Genomic DNA, 17377 nt, shown 5'->3' on the forward strand with positions numbered 1-17377 from the left:
ATAAAGGGGAAATTCACGTCTAAGATTGAGTCAGTCATCGGTAGTTCGACATATGTTTGCCTCTCGGACTACAGATAATCGTAATTTGCCACCAGCGCCTTTTGAAATTAAATAATTTCGATGTAATTTATCTTTAATTTGCTTTTCCATTGCATAAATATGTTAAAATTATGTCTGAGTTGATAATGTAAGCCTCCAGTACGAGGTTACGGCACACGTAAATTGTAAAAAGGCGGAATTAATTAAATTACGAAAAAATAATATTCAAGAGAAAATAAATAGATTCAGGAGCCTCGTTATCATTTGTTAGCAGAAAAGAGTCCAAACTCTAAACCAATTCCCCATTCCATTCGATCGGTGCTTTCGAAATATTCTTGGGCGACTTGCATAGTATATGCTCATTTCAGTACAATAGGTTTCTCTTCATCTTTGTGGAGTCTCAAGAATTCTGCAGAAAGAACACTGATACATAATATATTAAATTAATTTCCCTCAATTTCCTCCGGGTTCGCAAACACAGCTTCCCGAGGCAGAATGTCGGCTCAGGTGAGAAACACTGAATTGGTCCCTCTTTATGAGCAGATAGATGTCTCGTGCCGGGAGCAAGGTGGCTTTGGGTACAATACAATACCTGTGTTGCCCGATTTCTGCGGCTCTCAAACTTTAAATTCTGGGTTTTAAAGTCGTACAAATAAAGTTCGTTGAATATAGATCACTACGTGAGCAGCAAATCATTCATTTACATCTACTTCACTTAGTTTTAAAGAATCTTTGAAAGATACTCTCCTCAAAAGGGGTATGTCTGACAGAGTTTTGACGTGGATTTCAGCATTTTGTTTCCTTCAATGTTTTAATAATGAATAATAATTTTTGTTTGAGAATAAAAAATCAGAATTTTTCTTCATGTTTCTGGCTGTAAAACCTTTGTGGCTTATTTTCGTTAAGTGTAAGCGTTGTGTTGAAAAACATCGTGATCATGACTTAATGGCGAATTATAAGTTAGATGTACGTGCGTCACCATTTATTGGTAAACACATCACTAATTGATTCTTCTAGAAAAACATAGGTTAGCAAAGGTTCACCGTTTGAAATAGTACGACAGCGTTCGGTGCACGCCAATGCTATGAAGGCAAAAGTATTGGTTCTTTTAACTACTGAATTACAATCACGTAATTCATAAAAAAACATACGTCTTTATGTCTTTATTCCCGAAAATCGCTAGTCTTATTTTTAAAATGGTGCACTTTAAAAGGAAAAATTTCACTTTCACACCCAAATATTTAAACCTCATTGTTTAAAAAAATAAAAAAATGAAAACTATGAAGAGGTTGTTATCAGATAACATCTTATAGCTGATCCACCATCTCCTAATTGACATCAATAATTATCATTGCCAAGCTACGTACTATTTAGGGATTAATTCACAGTGCAGACCTCCCCGTTGATTGTTTTATAGCGCATTTAATATATTCTAATGCTTTAACCATGCCTAAAGTGGTTGTTTTTATTGCTCCACCATTGAGTTTGTATCTTCTTCTTCTTTACACTAATAAGATATAGACAACGAAACATTTGTTGAGGCTTACTTTTAACTAAATATATACACTTATTTCAAGGTAAATAGCAAATATTCAACCAACAAAAAATCAATTCAGGTACGTCATTGCTCGTATATAATGCATAAGATAAATATTGTAGACGATATACATTACCTTGGAGATTAGCGCTATCTCTCTCTCCCATTTTCTCGTAAAAATACCGATTTTTTTTCTAAACCCTGGTTTTAAACTGACATATATAACATACCATAAGACTATAATTATTGCAAAAGTACTCGTTTTCATGATCTTTTTCTTGCCCCATCGATTTTGCATGCGCAGTTAAGTACTTGACTCTTTCGGAAGGTTGACTTGAAGAAAAAGGAACTTTTATTTGATGCAAAAGGTGAAATTCATGTTAACAACCTCCACTGTTGTCAGGCTAGTAATACCAGAAAATATATTCAGTCGGAGAAAGTGTAGAAATCAGGTATTTTTCTAAAGGTGGAAGGTTGAGAAAATACGGAAATGTCGATTGAGAGGGATCCAGAACCTTAACAAAAATGATAAAACGGACATCTACGTAATTCGGTGGTATATCAGTCCTTAAAAATATGCCACGGAGATATTACTCCCAATATATTTTTTACTCGAATGTTGATAAAACGCATTCCGTTTCGAATTGTTTTATGTGTTCATTTATTCTACAATAATCACCTTAAATCATCAACCAAAGGATAGAGAGAAGGGCAAATGATTACCAGGGGCTGATCAGTTTGGGTTTAGGAAGGGGAAAGATACGCGTGATGCCATTGTAGTAATGAGATCACTAATCGAGAGAAATAAAGAATACAATCAGGACGTATTTGCCTGTTTCTTAGATATCGAAAAAGCATTTGATAGAGCGAATTGGGAAAAATAATGAGTATATTGAAGGGACAGGAGGCTAATCCGCAACCTCTACATGTCTCAGACTGCTCAGCTGCGAGTGGGGAACGGAGAGTCCAGATGGACAGTGTTAGGAAGAGGTGTAAGGTAGGGTTGCCCATTATCACCGTTGCTGTTCAACCTGTATGTAGAGGAAATGATTAAAGAGGCATGGGATGAACTGGAGGAAGGAATGAAAGTGGGTGGGGAATTCGTAAAATCATTTAGGTATGCTGATGACCAAGCTTTAGTTTGTCAGTCAGCAAAGGGGTTGCAAGCATTTCTGAGTGAATTGGAAATTCAGTGCGACAGATATGGGATGAGAATCAATATGAATAAAACAAAGGTTATGCGATTTTCCAGAAAGAAAAAGGTTAAGCTAAACATTAAAATAGGAGGGCAAAAAATATAGCAGGGAGAACAGTTTACGTATCTCGGAAGTGTTTTGGGCCAACACGGTCAAAGTAGTGGAGACGTAAGGAGAAGAATTGCGCTAGGCAAAGAGGCTTTCACAAGGAGGAGGGAGTTGATGACAGGGACGTTGAGTAAGGATATTAAGAAAAGACTCGTAAAAACGTTGATATGGAGCGTAGCTATGTACGGCGCGGAAACGTGGTCATTGAAGCAGGAGGATAGACGTAGACTGGAGGCTTTTGAAATGTGGGTGTGGAGAAGAATGGAGAAGGTGAAATGGACAGAGAAGAAAACAAACGAAGAAGTACTGGGTATTGTAGTCGAAGAGAGGGGTTTGTTGGGAGCAATCTTATGGAGGCAGGAAAAGTGCATGATGGGAGTATTGACCGGCAGTGGGTTTGAAGACTGTAATAGAGGGGAGAATGTTAGGCGACCCCGGTGCCGGCGGGGTAACGTCCTCGTCTGCCATTCCAAGGATCGCGGGTTCGATTCCCGCCTGGGTGAGTTTCCCTCCATCTAGGGCTTGGGTGTTTGTAAATGTGACCATTGTTATCGTTGTTAATAGTTCGATGTAAAGGCCAAAATGTGCTGTTTTCGAACTATTACTGAATAAATAAATAAACAAACGAGGAAAGGGAAGGAACAGGATAGGGATGTTGGACGGGATGAAGGGAGGAAGAAAGTACCAGAGACGAAGAGGGACCTGATGTAGACTAGGTTGCTGGATTGTGTTTTGTTAGCAGTCACAAAATATTTATTTGGTAGTTGTGTCCATCCAAAAACCTACCTTAATCGGTAGATTACCTCATAATAATAATCACCTTAACTGAAGTTTATGAGGAACGAAACAGTTCGACGTAAATATGTAAGTTACCTTCGAGGCTTAATAAAACTAATAGACCTTTTCAATTACAAAATGAGTCGCTTTGATCAGAACGGCACTTGGTGAACTTGAACGCCTTTAAAAAATTTATACTACTGTAGTCTTTTAAATGGGACGAAACCTTCGCCGAAGGAACTATGCAGAGCAAATACTTGGCTGGAAATTCGTCGAGTCCCCGCTAGGGGTGACGCTAATGTACGACAGCGCTACTCGTAGTGGGGAATCGTCAAACTAATATCCTCTTCGCGCTGCGGAGGGAATTTTGACTTCTTGAGAAATTGAAAAATTATTCCGCGGTAATAATCAATTTTTTGCGGATACCTAAATAAACCAAATTATTTTGGGAAAGGATTCCAGAAACGTAAGGAAACTAAGAGTTATAGACCTCGAGTGGAAAGGACATACGGATTTTCACCCTGAAGTCTCTTCGTTAAGAATCGCGTGGCCGGGAAGGTATAATTTTTGCATCCATGATACCCATTGAAAAATATTAATTGCTTTTACGTGTTTATTTCAACTTTATCTGCTATTCTCCATCATATACCTGCCATATTGACACTCTCAGTCCACACTTTTTACATTCGTCTGGTTACTCCTGGTTTATTTTGGGTCTTGTAGTACTGGTGTGATTTCTTGCAATGAGTCGTTTGGTTCGTATATGAAAATATGATGATACGCAAGGAAAGTGGTAGCTAAGAGAATTAAATGTGGAGCTATTACAAAATTGAAGGCGTCTGGCCCGGAAGATTTTCAGGGGTCATACAGTGCGGATTAATAAAACATGGTGCTTGAGACAATGGAGCAAATTTGGTGAGCAATCTACGGAAGCACTGGAAAGTGGTGATGTGACTCATGCATTCGCCTGAAAAACGCCCAACTTTTTGGGAAGTGCCTGTGAATATGAGGTAGTAAATCATTAATCAGATCATGCCCATGGTAGCATTATTTTCCTAGCATAGGAAATGAGACATGATGGCTTGGGATCAAAGGTAACGGCCAATTTCACTGACAAAATGTATTTATGATTCGCGCCATATGCGCTGCATGTTTTGTAGCGGTTTGAACAATCTGGGAAACAATTAATTCCAAAGAAATAAAATCTTTCGTGATCGCATGATTTTTAGGGATGAAAACGGAAAGGAACATGGACAGGAAATTTTTTGGAAATTCATAAACGAAACGAAAATAAGTCATCAGAATATGAAATACTTGGAAATGTAAGGAATTTTATGCATTTAAACAGACATTTTGATAAATATTTTAGTGCATCTGTCACTTCTATTCGAAACCCTGCCAGTATTTACTGGTCCTAAAGCATAATTCAAAATATTCTTGATTGTAAGTATGAAGTGAACATGATTTCCACCCATGAGAATATTCACGTAATACAAAGAAAACTGTCCCGTCTTAGAGAAAAATGGGACAAATAATTAAGAATGCAGGAAGAATCGAAGAATACAATTTTATTTGGAACGAAGCAGAACGTTATATATGCTTGGGGCGAACTGGAAATAATAATGTCAACGAGAAAGAAAATGGAACGAAAAATAAACTATTCAACAGCTTTTCTTACAAACGTCCCTGCCGATAGTGGAGAGTGCTCCTCTTCAGGGTTTTACTCCCTTTCGACTCGCCGTCGGTCCTCCCAGAAAAATCAAGTGTAAAGGCAGGAGGAAATGCAAAGATTCCTTGAAGAAGCAGAGAGGCAAAAGAGAATTATAAAAGAATTGGAATACATGACATTAGTAATATCAGGGCATATCAATGAAAAGACCTGAGGCAAATAAATGGCCTTCTATATCTCATCTAACCGTAGTTATTGTCCTTGAAGGTCACTAACAGCTCCTCTCTTACACGAAGAAAAGTATGTCTCACTTACATACCGCACTGCGTGTATCTGTAGATATCATGATCTACACAATTTGAATTTTTAACGCATACAAACACAAACGATGTATGTATGTATGAATATATGTATGTATATGTATACATATTTATATATATAAACCATAAACACAGTAATCAACCCGAAGGTCGGTTTAGTAGGTGATGATAGAGTTCACCCAGTACTAAGCCTTATACGGCGTGTGAAATTCACACATCAGGGTAGGTAGGCCAGGCCCTTTCCCTGTACCAGTTACGGTTTCCCAGGAAGATCTGGTACCCGAAAAATTACACAGCTTGGGTGGAGCTGCAAGTGCTCAGAGTGCCTTGCCCGTGAATCGAACCCGGGACCCTCCGGTCAGCAGTCCAACGCTCTACCCCCTGGACTACTACGACCCACTTACATATATATATATAAATATATATATATATATATATATATATAGTATATATAAATATATATATATATATATATATTTAAAGTGTCGGTGTATATGAGTGTGCATGCATAGGAGCGGTTTATGAACAAAAAATGACCTCGGGGAGAGAGAAATAAAGTTCTGCAGCAGACAGTAGTTAATCATAAGGAGTAAATGATTTAGGCACTACAGAAGATGCAGGTGCACACAGAAAATGCCCGGCGATTCAGGGGGATATCAGATGGAATATATCATGGTTAGGCAAAGATTTCCAAGGAGCATATGCCGACTCAGAACAAAATGTAGTGATAATGAAGTGAAACTCCCAATTAAAAAAAAAAAGGTTACACGACTTAGGAAATGGAATTTGGAATGATGATGCGCGACGACAAGGAGCTGGGTAATACGGAGAAAAAATGAGAATTTATCAAAGAAGGGATATCGAGGGCCGCGAACGAGACGATAGGAACTGTAACTAGAAAAATGACAAGAGATGGATTTGGGACGAAATGATTAAGATGAGAGGAGGAAATGGAAGAATATAAAAACGGAGTTAGGCAGAAGTAAGAATAAACAGTTGAATTAGAAACTGAGGCGGGTAGCAAAAGAAGCGTGGTGGAAACCAAAGTTCAAGGCGATGGAAATTCTACAGAGGAGGGGTGAAATTGGTGCGCTGTGCAAGTAGGTTAAAACCTCGTCACGAGACATTCTTTGCAAAGAATCCAAGATATATCAGGACAAATATTAGATGAAACAGAAAAGATCCAGGACAGGTGGAAGCAATACAAATAGTAACTGTAGGGTAAAGAAATTAGACCAGCGAGATTATGCATAGAGAGAGAAAATGATGTAGCAGAGAATAGCTTGCGTGGATAGTCAGCAACGTTTCCGACCTAAAAAAACAAACAAGACATATTTTCTGCAAATTATTTTTATTTTTCAACATAGACTCCTATTAAAAAAACCCTAAAAATCCCTAAAAACGGTCGCTATCAACTTTCCGGCCGATGGAACCTTCTTCGCCTCGGAGCAGGTTCACCCTTTGCAGCCCACCGTTTTGACTGTTCTTTCATCTCAGAAGTGTAGAGGTTAGTCCAAGTTTCATCTGCAATTATGAATCGATTCAAAAAAACTAACTCGCTTCGATTAAACATTTGGTAATGTTCACTCGAATTCGTTTTTGGCCTAAGGTGAGCAAACGCGGAAACCAACGCTCGAATAGCTTAAGAATGCCCAAATCTTCAGTCAATATCTGACAAACGCATTCTTTCGAAATTCCCATAAACTATGATATCGATATAAACTTAATTCGACGGTCGCCCAGTACAATTTGGTGAACGTTTTCAATTTTGTTTTCGAACGCACCTTGCAACGCATGCACAAACTCATACCCAAACTTTTGTTGAAGGACGCTGCCATTTTCATGTTGAGGTCGGTAAGTTTTCAGTTAACCCACGTTGCTGTAGGCCTTCTCGATGGTGAGACGCAGAGGGTCTTGAGTGTATTGAAATGAAAAGATCATGGTAATATACACCATTCTCGCGGAACTGCTAATACTTTAAGGAAAATGGGGGAAGCAGAGTTTAAGGGCCTAATTCGTAGCATTTATGGTGTAGGAATTTCAGTAGACTTCATCAGATCAGTGATAGTACCTACTCCAAAAAAGGAAAGGCAGCCAAATGAGAGGACTGCAGAACAATAAGTCGGATTTCACGTGAATCTAAAGATCTCAGGATCATCAACAAGAGGACGGAGAGCAGAGCAATTGATTACTTAGAATATGATAATTTTGGGTTCAGGAAGCACCAAGTCACTCGACAGAGTGACTTGGTGCAAGCGCAAAATGCACTGAACGATTGAACAGCGGTACGCCATTTAATTTTGTGTTTGATTGGGCAAATCGGATACAAAAATGTTAGAAATGATTTGCCAAGTGCATAAAGATGAAAGCATGTCACAAACTGCAGTTTTTAAGTGACACAAGCTCTTCAAAGATGGCTGAGAGAGTGTGGAGGACGAGACCCGGTGCTTGACGGCCGTCGACATCAAGAGCCGACGACAACGTGCAACGTGTGCGTGAAGTGCTGAATTCAGACCGTCGGTTAAGTGTACGAATGATTGCAGATCGTATTGGTATTGGTAAGACGACAGTGCACCCCATATCACTGAAAATTTGGCGATGCGAAAGATCTGCACTAAACTCGTCCCGAAGGTCTTGACGGACGACCAAGAGCAGAGACGAGTATCTGCTTGCGAATACCTTCTGGAACGGCATCGCGACGATTCCCCAACCCCCATAATAGTCCCGACTTGGCACCCAGAGACTATTTTATATTCCAAAAAGTGGAATTATACTACACTGGCACCACCATGGCACCCTAAGTGCCGTCAAAGAAGCTTGTAGGCGTACACTTAAGGACCTTCCGGTATTTTCCAAACAAGGAGCCTTCGAGTCGTGGAAAAGACGCTGGAAAAAAATGTGTCGCGGTCAAGGGATGTACTTTGAAGAATTTTGAGGCATTTCAGCAATTGCTGTAATAAATCTATTTTTCGGAAACTTTTCCCAATACCTTTACACAATCCTTATATATATAGGAAATGATTAAAGTGGCATGGGAAGCACTGGAGTTAGAATGAAAGTTGATGGGGAGTTGATAAACTCGGTTAGGATTGCTGATGATTGAGCTTTAGTTTGTCAATCAGCCAAGGGACTGCAAGCATTGCTGAGAGTATTGTTAAGTCTGCAAGATAGATATGGTATGAAAATAAATGTAAATAAAACAAAGTCTGTGCGGTTTACCATAAATAGAAAGGCTAAGTTAAATATTGAAATAGGAGGGAAAAAACTAGAGCAGGTAGAACAGTTTACGTAGCTCAGAAGTGTTTTGGACCAAGATGGTCAAAGTAGTAGGGATATAAGGAGAAGAATTGCTTTAGACAAAGAATCTTTCAAAAGGAGGTGGGAAATGATGACAGGGAAGTTGAGTGAGAATGTTAAGAAAAGGTTATTTAAAACTTTGATATGGAGTTTAGTTACAAGGTATGTCCCAAAAGTAGTAGGAATTAGTCGATTAAATATAAATATTGCCTAAATTTATACATTCACTCAAATGTCTACGAAGTAGCACCCTTGTGCGTCCCCACACCGCTGACAGCGGGTTTTCCACGCCTCGTGCGACTTCTAGAAAGAGGCACTCGGAATGCTGCTAAGCTCCCTCCTCATGGCCTGTTGTAACGATTCCACCGACCCGTTGTAGCGTCCTTCCATCTCAGATTTGAGGCAGGGTAAGAGGAAGAAGTCTGGTGGGGCATTTCCTAAAAAAATTGGATCCTCACTCACATGGTGGGGAACGTCTTGGCAGATCCGCTTGCGAGTTTCCTTTTCTTCGTCCGGGAACACTAGCGGCACAAAATTTACACACGCCCATGTTTTCAGTCACAAGTCAATGCACATCAATTTTAGGGATGCCAATTTCATCATAAATTATGCGTTCCCTTAACCTGCGACCCCTGTCTAACAAAGCCTTCACTCTTGAAAGATTTTCGTAACTTTTTGAGGTTTAAGGGCATCTTGAACGTTTGGTGTCTTCAACATCTTCTCTACCCTACCGAAAAAAACTTATACCACTCAAAAGCATACCATCTACCCATGGCGTTATCACCATAAGCCGCCTTGAGCATGTCTTTCCCGGTTTTGCCCGGTTTCACGCAACATTAGATGGTGTAGCGCTATTCCAAAAACCAGTGCATGATGGAGCGTAATGAGGTCACGTTATATAGGTTTTACAAACGAACGATCCGCACTTCGCAAAAACTAGGAGCCACCGGCCTCCAGCCTTTCCTGAGACTCCCCTCCCTAGAACCCAGCCAGAGAAACCCCCGCTCGTCCGCCCATCCGGGAAAAAATAAGTCATGCTACTTTTGGAACAGACCTTGCATGTACGGCACGGAAACGTTTGAATCAAGTTCGTCTTTGAAGGAAGATGATAGTCGTAGATTGGAGGTTTTTGGAATGTCGGTGAGGAAATGGTGAAGTGGAGGGGAGGGAAAACAAGCATGGAAGTGTTAGTCATGGTGGGGGAGGAGAGGGGATTGCTGGGAGAATTGAAAAGGAGGCAGGAAGGATGAATGCTGAGAATTTTGATTGGCGATGGGATGTTGACGATTGTGATAGAGGGAAGAATGTTAGGCAAACGAGGAAGATGCAGGAATAGAATAGGGACGTGTTGGAATGAGAGGAGGAAGGAAGTGTACTGAGTTGAAGAGGGGCTTATTGTAAAATAGGATGCCTGGGCTATGATTGTCAGGAGAGACAAGGGTATTGCCGCTGTACCTTTTGGTGGCTTGTTTCTATCCAAAACTTACCTTAACCAGTTGATTACCTATGGTAATTATATATTTTTTGGCTAAAATTATGAAAAATTGAATTTTTGATGTTGCATATCAGGGGTTTAATAACCCCTTGCCATTGACCCTAGTAGTAGCTTGCAGGTATAGCGGAGAAAAACAACCTTTTTTCCATATTTGAAAAAATATTTGTGGCAATTTAAAACGACGATTACTTTTTTCGCGGAGTCTAAGAATTTAATGAAGCCAGTGTTACGTGTCAGTGAATATGGAACCTTCTAAAGGTGTGCATACACATGACCTTATTTCTCCTCGCATGGGACCTAGCATTCCAGATGGTAGACAATCTTTCACTCAGGAGTCCACGGTTACGATCAGCGCGTGACCTCCTCCTGTGTGGTCAAGCTTTTGGGGCACTGCCGAAACGTTATGCACAGCTGAACAGTGAGAAATTCCAATGAACTGCCGGGATTCTCTAAACTGATGTCGGTACTAACTAGTCTTTCAATTAACATGGGAACAGTACTTCAGTCGAAAATTAATTTCGGTTGGATAGTTCTCTTTCCTTTGAATAAAAAAGTCATTTCCAGAGTCTACCATCCATTAAGAGTACAGAAAAACCTCGTCGTATGCGTTTTTCACGCTCCTAAAACTCTGAGAAAAGCAAAAGAGCGAAAGTGTAATAATGTATCTACATATACACAATACCCCGCAAGCCGCCACAAGGGCGTGTACCGGGAAGTGTGGGTCACCATCCGTAAAACAGAATGAATTCACATGCAAAAGTAACAAATTCATGCCAAAGCACACGCAAAGAGTCGTGTATATTCACGCAAAACCCATTTTAACTGACACACGTGCAAATGTAAATGCTAGCGACTGACGTACACATGCGCACACACCCACGAATACGCCTCATGTCTACGCATAGTTTAATCTTGTCCTCACTTGTAAATCGAATGTCTTTGCTATTTCTTTAATGGATCTGAGTTTTTACTATTTTGATTCCTGATTGTCCGAATAAAGGACGAACAACGGTATATATCTGTACTGGAATCTATCTCCCTTATCGTATATCTTTGTGGTCTTACACCCTGAGGGCGCGGGTTCAAATCCCGGCGGTGTTGAATATTTTTCAGAGGTATCTCGATCCCTACTTGCGGTGCTTTGTGGAGGGCACTTTGAGTGAGTACGCCGTCCGTCGGATGGGACGTTAAGCCGCGGACCCCTTGGCGCCTTTCGTAATGAGTAGGCTAATGCCGACGCCGGGTTTCTCTCCACCCTTCATCCTTTCCTGTCCTTCCCCTATGGCGCAAATGACCTTAGCTGTCGGTCGCCTCCCCTCTAAACTACTACTACTACTTTGTGGTCTAACCTACCTAAATAGTGTGGGACAGTAATAAATCCCCTTGATTCGTAGTTAACCTCGTGTGGTCTGAGCCTTGCTTGAAGCCTAAGTCTCGCTTGTTCTCTTCACATCTAAAGAGGCTCCCAGCCTATTCCTCTAGAAGACCTGTCACATTTGTCTTCTTATCGTGACTATTTTTGACGAATCGGGCGGAATTTTTCTGAATAGTACCTAATTCTTTTAGTAACACTTTCTCCCGAGGACCCAAAATACTTGCGGTGTATTCTAAATGTGGCCTTACTGGAACGAAATGACACCTCTCTTTAACTTTCACATTACATTTCCCCACTACCTGTTTAATGAAGCCGAGTTTCTTTAAGGAGGACCCGCATATTCTCCTGATATCCGATCCCTATGAAGGACGTGGTGTTATGAATACCATCAAATATTTAACTCCATCTGCCATAGTTTGTATTAAACCCTCTAATTCATAATTTATGTTCTGCTCTTCACTTTATTTACTACAAATTTTCAAAACTGCGCATTTTCTTATGTTAAGTACTAGTCCCTATTCCTTGCGCCAATCCGATATTGTGTGTAAGTCTGTAGAGAGTTTCCCACCATATGATGGTGTTTTTAGTTCCCTGTATACCACCTTGTCGTCTGCAGATAATCTGAGGTAGCTACTAACGTATGAGCTTAAGTCATTTATGTATTTTAAGAATATTAGCGGCCCTGTTAAACTACCCTGGGGAACGCCCGAATTAACGTCTAATTCCGTTGAGCAAAACCCATCGATGATTTTTATTTGCTTGCGACTGGACGATTAATTCAATTTCTTATTTTCACAGTGATACCATAGCGTTTGACAATTTTGTAACAAAATATTGTGGGGGACTTAATCGGAGCCTTTCTTAAAATTCAGAAATACAGCAGCAACTAGTGTGTTGTTTCCTCCCGATCTAAGTATCGTATATCGTGAACAAAAAGGCCCAATAGGGGTTCGAAAGATCTGCAGTTCCTAAATCCGTGCTGGTTGTGGCTTAATATGTTCTTGCTATCGATAAATCACATAACGTTCCTGACAATAATGTGTTCTAATGTTTTACTCGAAATCAATGTTAATGACTTGGGTCGGCAATTGGTGGGATTCTCTCTTTCACCGCATTTATATATGGGAGATATATGGGCAAGCCTTCAGTCGCTAGGTACTGAGCCTTCTTCTATCGGCTTCAGGAAAATATAGTACTGTCCGAAAACGGGGCAATATCTTCAGGTTAGTCCTTCAATATTCTTATATTCTTTCAGGTATTTATTTCGGACCTGGTGCTTTGTTGGCTTTGACACTTCAGGATCTGATGTTCTATTCCTTTCTCAGTGTTATGTCACTCTTAAGTTCCCTGGGTGGTTGTGGAAGCTCGTTTGGTGCATTTATATCTTTATAGTAGACGCTCTGGAAAAAATTTGTTTAAGATTCCTTGTGAAGGCTTCCACGGTGAATAGACAATGAAGATCAAAGTCTTCCGAGATGAAGTATGCGTTGGTCCATATTTCTGGGGCAACAGTTTTGCCAGCGTTGCAGTCGGCGTCTTCAGGTCGGAAGTCACTTCTATCCTGAAGACGCCGATTTCAACGCGGAGTAAATCCCGGAAGACTTAGATCTTCACCTGCTTAAGATATTCGCCTTTTCACGCTGTTTGTAATTAGTACGCCGTTTTCTGTCTTCAAAGAATGTACAGTTGGAGGTTTACCTTAGCATAAGACCAGAATTACTTCGGGGTAGTAGTAGTAGTATTTAGGGAAGGCGACCGACAGCTGAGGTCATTTGCGCCATAGGGGATGGACAGGAAAGGATGAAGGGTGGACAGAAACCCGGCGTCGGCATTAGCCTACTCTTTACGAAAGGCGCCAAGGGGTCCGCAGCTTAACGTCCCATCCGATGGATGGCGTACTCACTCAAATGCTCTCCACAAAGCACCTCAAGTAGGGATCGAGATACCTCTGAAAAATATTCAATAAAACCGGGATTTGAACCCGGTCCCTGTGGGTAAGAAGCCAGTACGGTAGCCCCCGCACCATCTCGATCCCCAGAAACCATTGGACAAAACTATTCTAACTACGCAAAAATAAATAAGAATATATTTGCCTTTTAATTGTCAAAGTGATCAAATCATCATCCTCCCTACATTACAGATGAGCTAACACTTCCCGCCCATGTAAATATTATCTGAGTAATGTTTAGATGGATAAATACAGGATTGAAACGTTTCTGTCGACTACCGCCACAGTGAGCCTGAACTAAAATGAAATTTAACAAAACGTGTCTTTCCAGGTCCCACAATAGCGCAAACCATCCTCCTCCGGTGCTCGTCATCGGACGAGGAGGCCGAGGACGATGGCCGCATAGAGCTGGGCGCGGCTGCCGAGGAGGAAGAGGGCGACCAGTCGCGGACGGACGCGAGCGAGGACAGCGTCGAGGTGCGCGTCCTGCCCATCGCCCCGAACCCGCAGAGCAGCCTTCTGCAGAAAAGCAAGAGAAAGCTCTCTGATCCCAGGAAATTCTCGGGACCCCGCAAGATGATTCCCAGGGAGAGCCACGGCATAGCCTGCCACAGTCCACTCAGGGAGCGACACTACTCACGCCTGCCCCGACCCTTTGAGGAACCCCCGTCGAGCATCAAGAACCACTTCCCCCTGTCCCATATCTACCACCCAAGGGACGCGCAGATCCCTCAGACGACCACATTCCCCTTCCGTCCCTGGAGTTCGGAGTACCTCCCGGAGCGAAGAACTGCAACCCCGACAGCTTACACCCCTCCATCCTCAACGGATAGCTCCAGTCAAGCCGAGCCGCCGGTCGGTGGCCTAGAACTGCGCGGCGATCCCCCGGCCAGATCGGACCAGCCCTCTCTTCCCCTGTACCTCAACGCCAACGGCTCTTCCGGGGTCAGGGGGCAGGACAAGGACATTCCAGAGGACAAAGAGGTCCAGGAGGCGAGGTGGGAGGGCCAGCTGTCTAGAGAGCTCGGGAAATTGCCCAGCCGGTCTGACTCTCCGGCCGGGATCTGTGTCTCAAATGCGGGATTCCTCGAACCGAGAGGTAGGCACGAGGCGGGGGAGGTAGAGCATCAGCTAGAGGAGGAAGAGGAGGAGGATGAGTGCGATGGGGACGTTCCCATGGCGCTTGAGGCGGCATCCACCTCCTCCGCCATGAATGCGGCCGGTGACTCCCCAACGTCTCCCCGGCAAAGTGGCAGTGTTAATGTGACCCCTGATGTCAAGGACTTGAGCGAGCAGAAGAATCACCTCCGGAACTATAAGAACATGACGCGCGAGAGAAGGATGGAGGCCAACGCCAGGGAGCGGACGCGTGTTCACACCATTAGTGCGGCTTTCGACACGCTTCGTCGTGCTGTGCCCGCCTATGCGCACAACCAGCGACTGTCCAAACTCTCGGTGCTCAGGATAGCGTGCGCGTACATTGTCACCCTCTCACGGGTCGCCGGGAAAGACTATAGTGCCGGGAATGATGCGCCCAGCTTAGCTGAGTGTGTTGACTCGGTGACGCGAACGATTCAGACAGAGGGGAAAGTTCGTCGCAGGCGAGACGAGTGAGTCGCCTGACACCGCCACCCTGGACTCGTTGCCTTCAAAGATGGCGCAAGCGGCGAAGGGCGAGGTAAACAGGCGTTTCGTACAATTAACGCTTTGAAGATCTCATTACAGGTTATTTAAGAAATAACTATAAATCCAGGTATTTCGGATTCAGATAAATGACAATAATGTGAATGTTACAGTTAAAAATGATTATGCGTCTCGTAGAGCCAAATTACTCTGAAAGAAGGTCGCTTTTAGGATTCCGCTTCTTCGCAATCATTGATACGACCTGAGAGAAAGAAATTGTTGCAACTCTTAGATTGGTAAAGATTGAGGCACCTCGAGAAGATACGTATCCGATAAAATATTCATTTTGTCTTCCAGCAATAAACTTCCATCATAAATGCAGAAAATGTGTTGTCATATGTACAATAAGACCATGTTCGGAGAAATCGAAAGGGAATTTACCTATTTCAAGGTTATTTTAATTGTTTTCTTTGCATGAGTGGGAAAATTCCCATTTCTGTTGGAATACCCTCGAGGGATCAAGGGCTAATGACTACACGGAGTTCAAGCTTCAGATAGTGTTCAGACTTTAAAAGGATTTTCCTTGCCGTCCCCATTCCGCTCTTCTCGCGAGAATCCCGACGTGCAACAGCAACGCTTCCTTTCTGCCTTCCTGTTGAACACTTTCGTCAATGCAATTCCTGTCAAAATTCTAGCTCGGATATGGGACCTCACGGCACAAGAGAGGTGAAGGAAGCACAATCCACGGACAATCCGGCAAGCCCTATGCCAATGGGGTGGGGCCCCCCTCTCCAGGGAAGATGCAATTCTTGCACGCATCGCAGTAATCCAGTCCCAAATGTCGAATTCCACGTGGTATTGTGATAGCTTGAATTCACACAGAAATGATCTCCGCGTTCCCCGTATGAATTCGTTGGGTATGTGCTCAGTCATCCAACTAATCCCCTCCCAATTCAGCCATGACCTGAGTTTTATAATATGTTCCTACATGTGTATGGTGCTGATCAATGAAATGACGATGAAATAAAATTATTTGCAGTTGACTAATACTGGACTCATTTAAACCTTATCTTGTCTCACCCTTTGACGCTGAAGAACTGGAAGGCGCTCAGCCTCCTTCGCAGCAGTCCGCTATTCCAAAAAATCCTGTTCCTTTCCTCTATGTCTAACTTTTTGAGGGTCCATATCCTGTCATTGTACATAATACATTATGGTTCAATAGTATGGTTGACTTTTCGTCTAATAGTAACCGTAATCGCTTCTAATTACTCCTCGCTCCAACAATATTTAGATTTACCTATAAAACCAGTCAGTGCCGACCTATGGGGTTAACAGGGCGTCATTCACAAGCTGCTGTTCCGTAGCTTTTTGAATACCTCTGGCTCAGGGCTATCTAGGGTGGCCTACGAAGTGGACCACACGACCTTATTTTGCGTGAGCATGCAAATTTTAATGTGCATATGTACAACGTTACAAGTTCTACTCACTCTTCACAAATATTATTTCCTGTGCATAACGTAAAATAAGCTAACATTCGACTATCGGAGGAAACAATATCATTATTTTGAAGATATATTAACTCTCATGAGTAACCTACACTGAATTTTAATGAACAACCTGGTAACTTATGGATATATAACTATTATTCATTCAGATTATTGCCTGAGAAAGCCTCTGCCCGGGAAAACGGAGGAGAAATATTAGTCATTATTTTTGGCTACCAATGTTGAAGTATTACGCTATTCATAATTAAGTAGTTAATGCAAAAATATGACGCAATTTTAGAACCCAAACATTTTCATCTTAATGGAAATAAGGAACCCATATGAATATTCGCACAGATCACATTATTACAAATTTGACAGAACAAAAGGTAAGTACCATAAGAGGGTGTGACGGATTATTATGGACTTCATTTATTCACCAGGGATGTGTACCTCATAAAGATTGGTTATCGGCAATAAAACCGTAAGTAATAATATAATATATCTTG

At 42.0% G+C, this 17377-nt stretch overlaps 1 protein-coding gene across 1 annotated transcript in view; it reads left to right on the forward strand.

Moving 5' to 3' along the window:
* The window catches only part of net (atonal bHLH transcription factor 8-like protein net), a 31150-nt gene extending 14723 nt beyond the window's left edge, over nt 1–16427 (forward strand). The window contains exon 2 of the mRNA XM_071582969.1: nt 14093–16427. Within this exon, the coding sequence (XP_071439070.1) occupies nt 14093–15375 (1283 nt within the window). The 3' untranslated portion in view covers nt 15376–16427. The remainder of the gene's footprint in view (nt 1–14092) is intronic.
* Nucleotides 16428–17377: the final 950 nt, after the last annotated feature.

Source organism: Hetaerina americana, unplaced genomic scaffold (assembly GCF_022747635.1).
Source record: "Hetaerina americana unplaced genomic scaffold, ioHetAmer1.1.p SCAF_12, whole genome shotgun sequence".
NCBI lineage: Eukaryota > Metazoa > Arthropoda > Insecta > Odonata > Calopterygidae > Hetaerina > Hetaerina americana.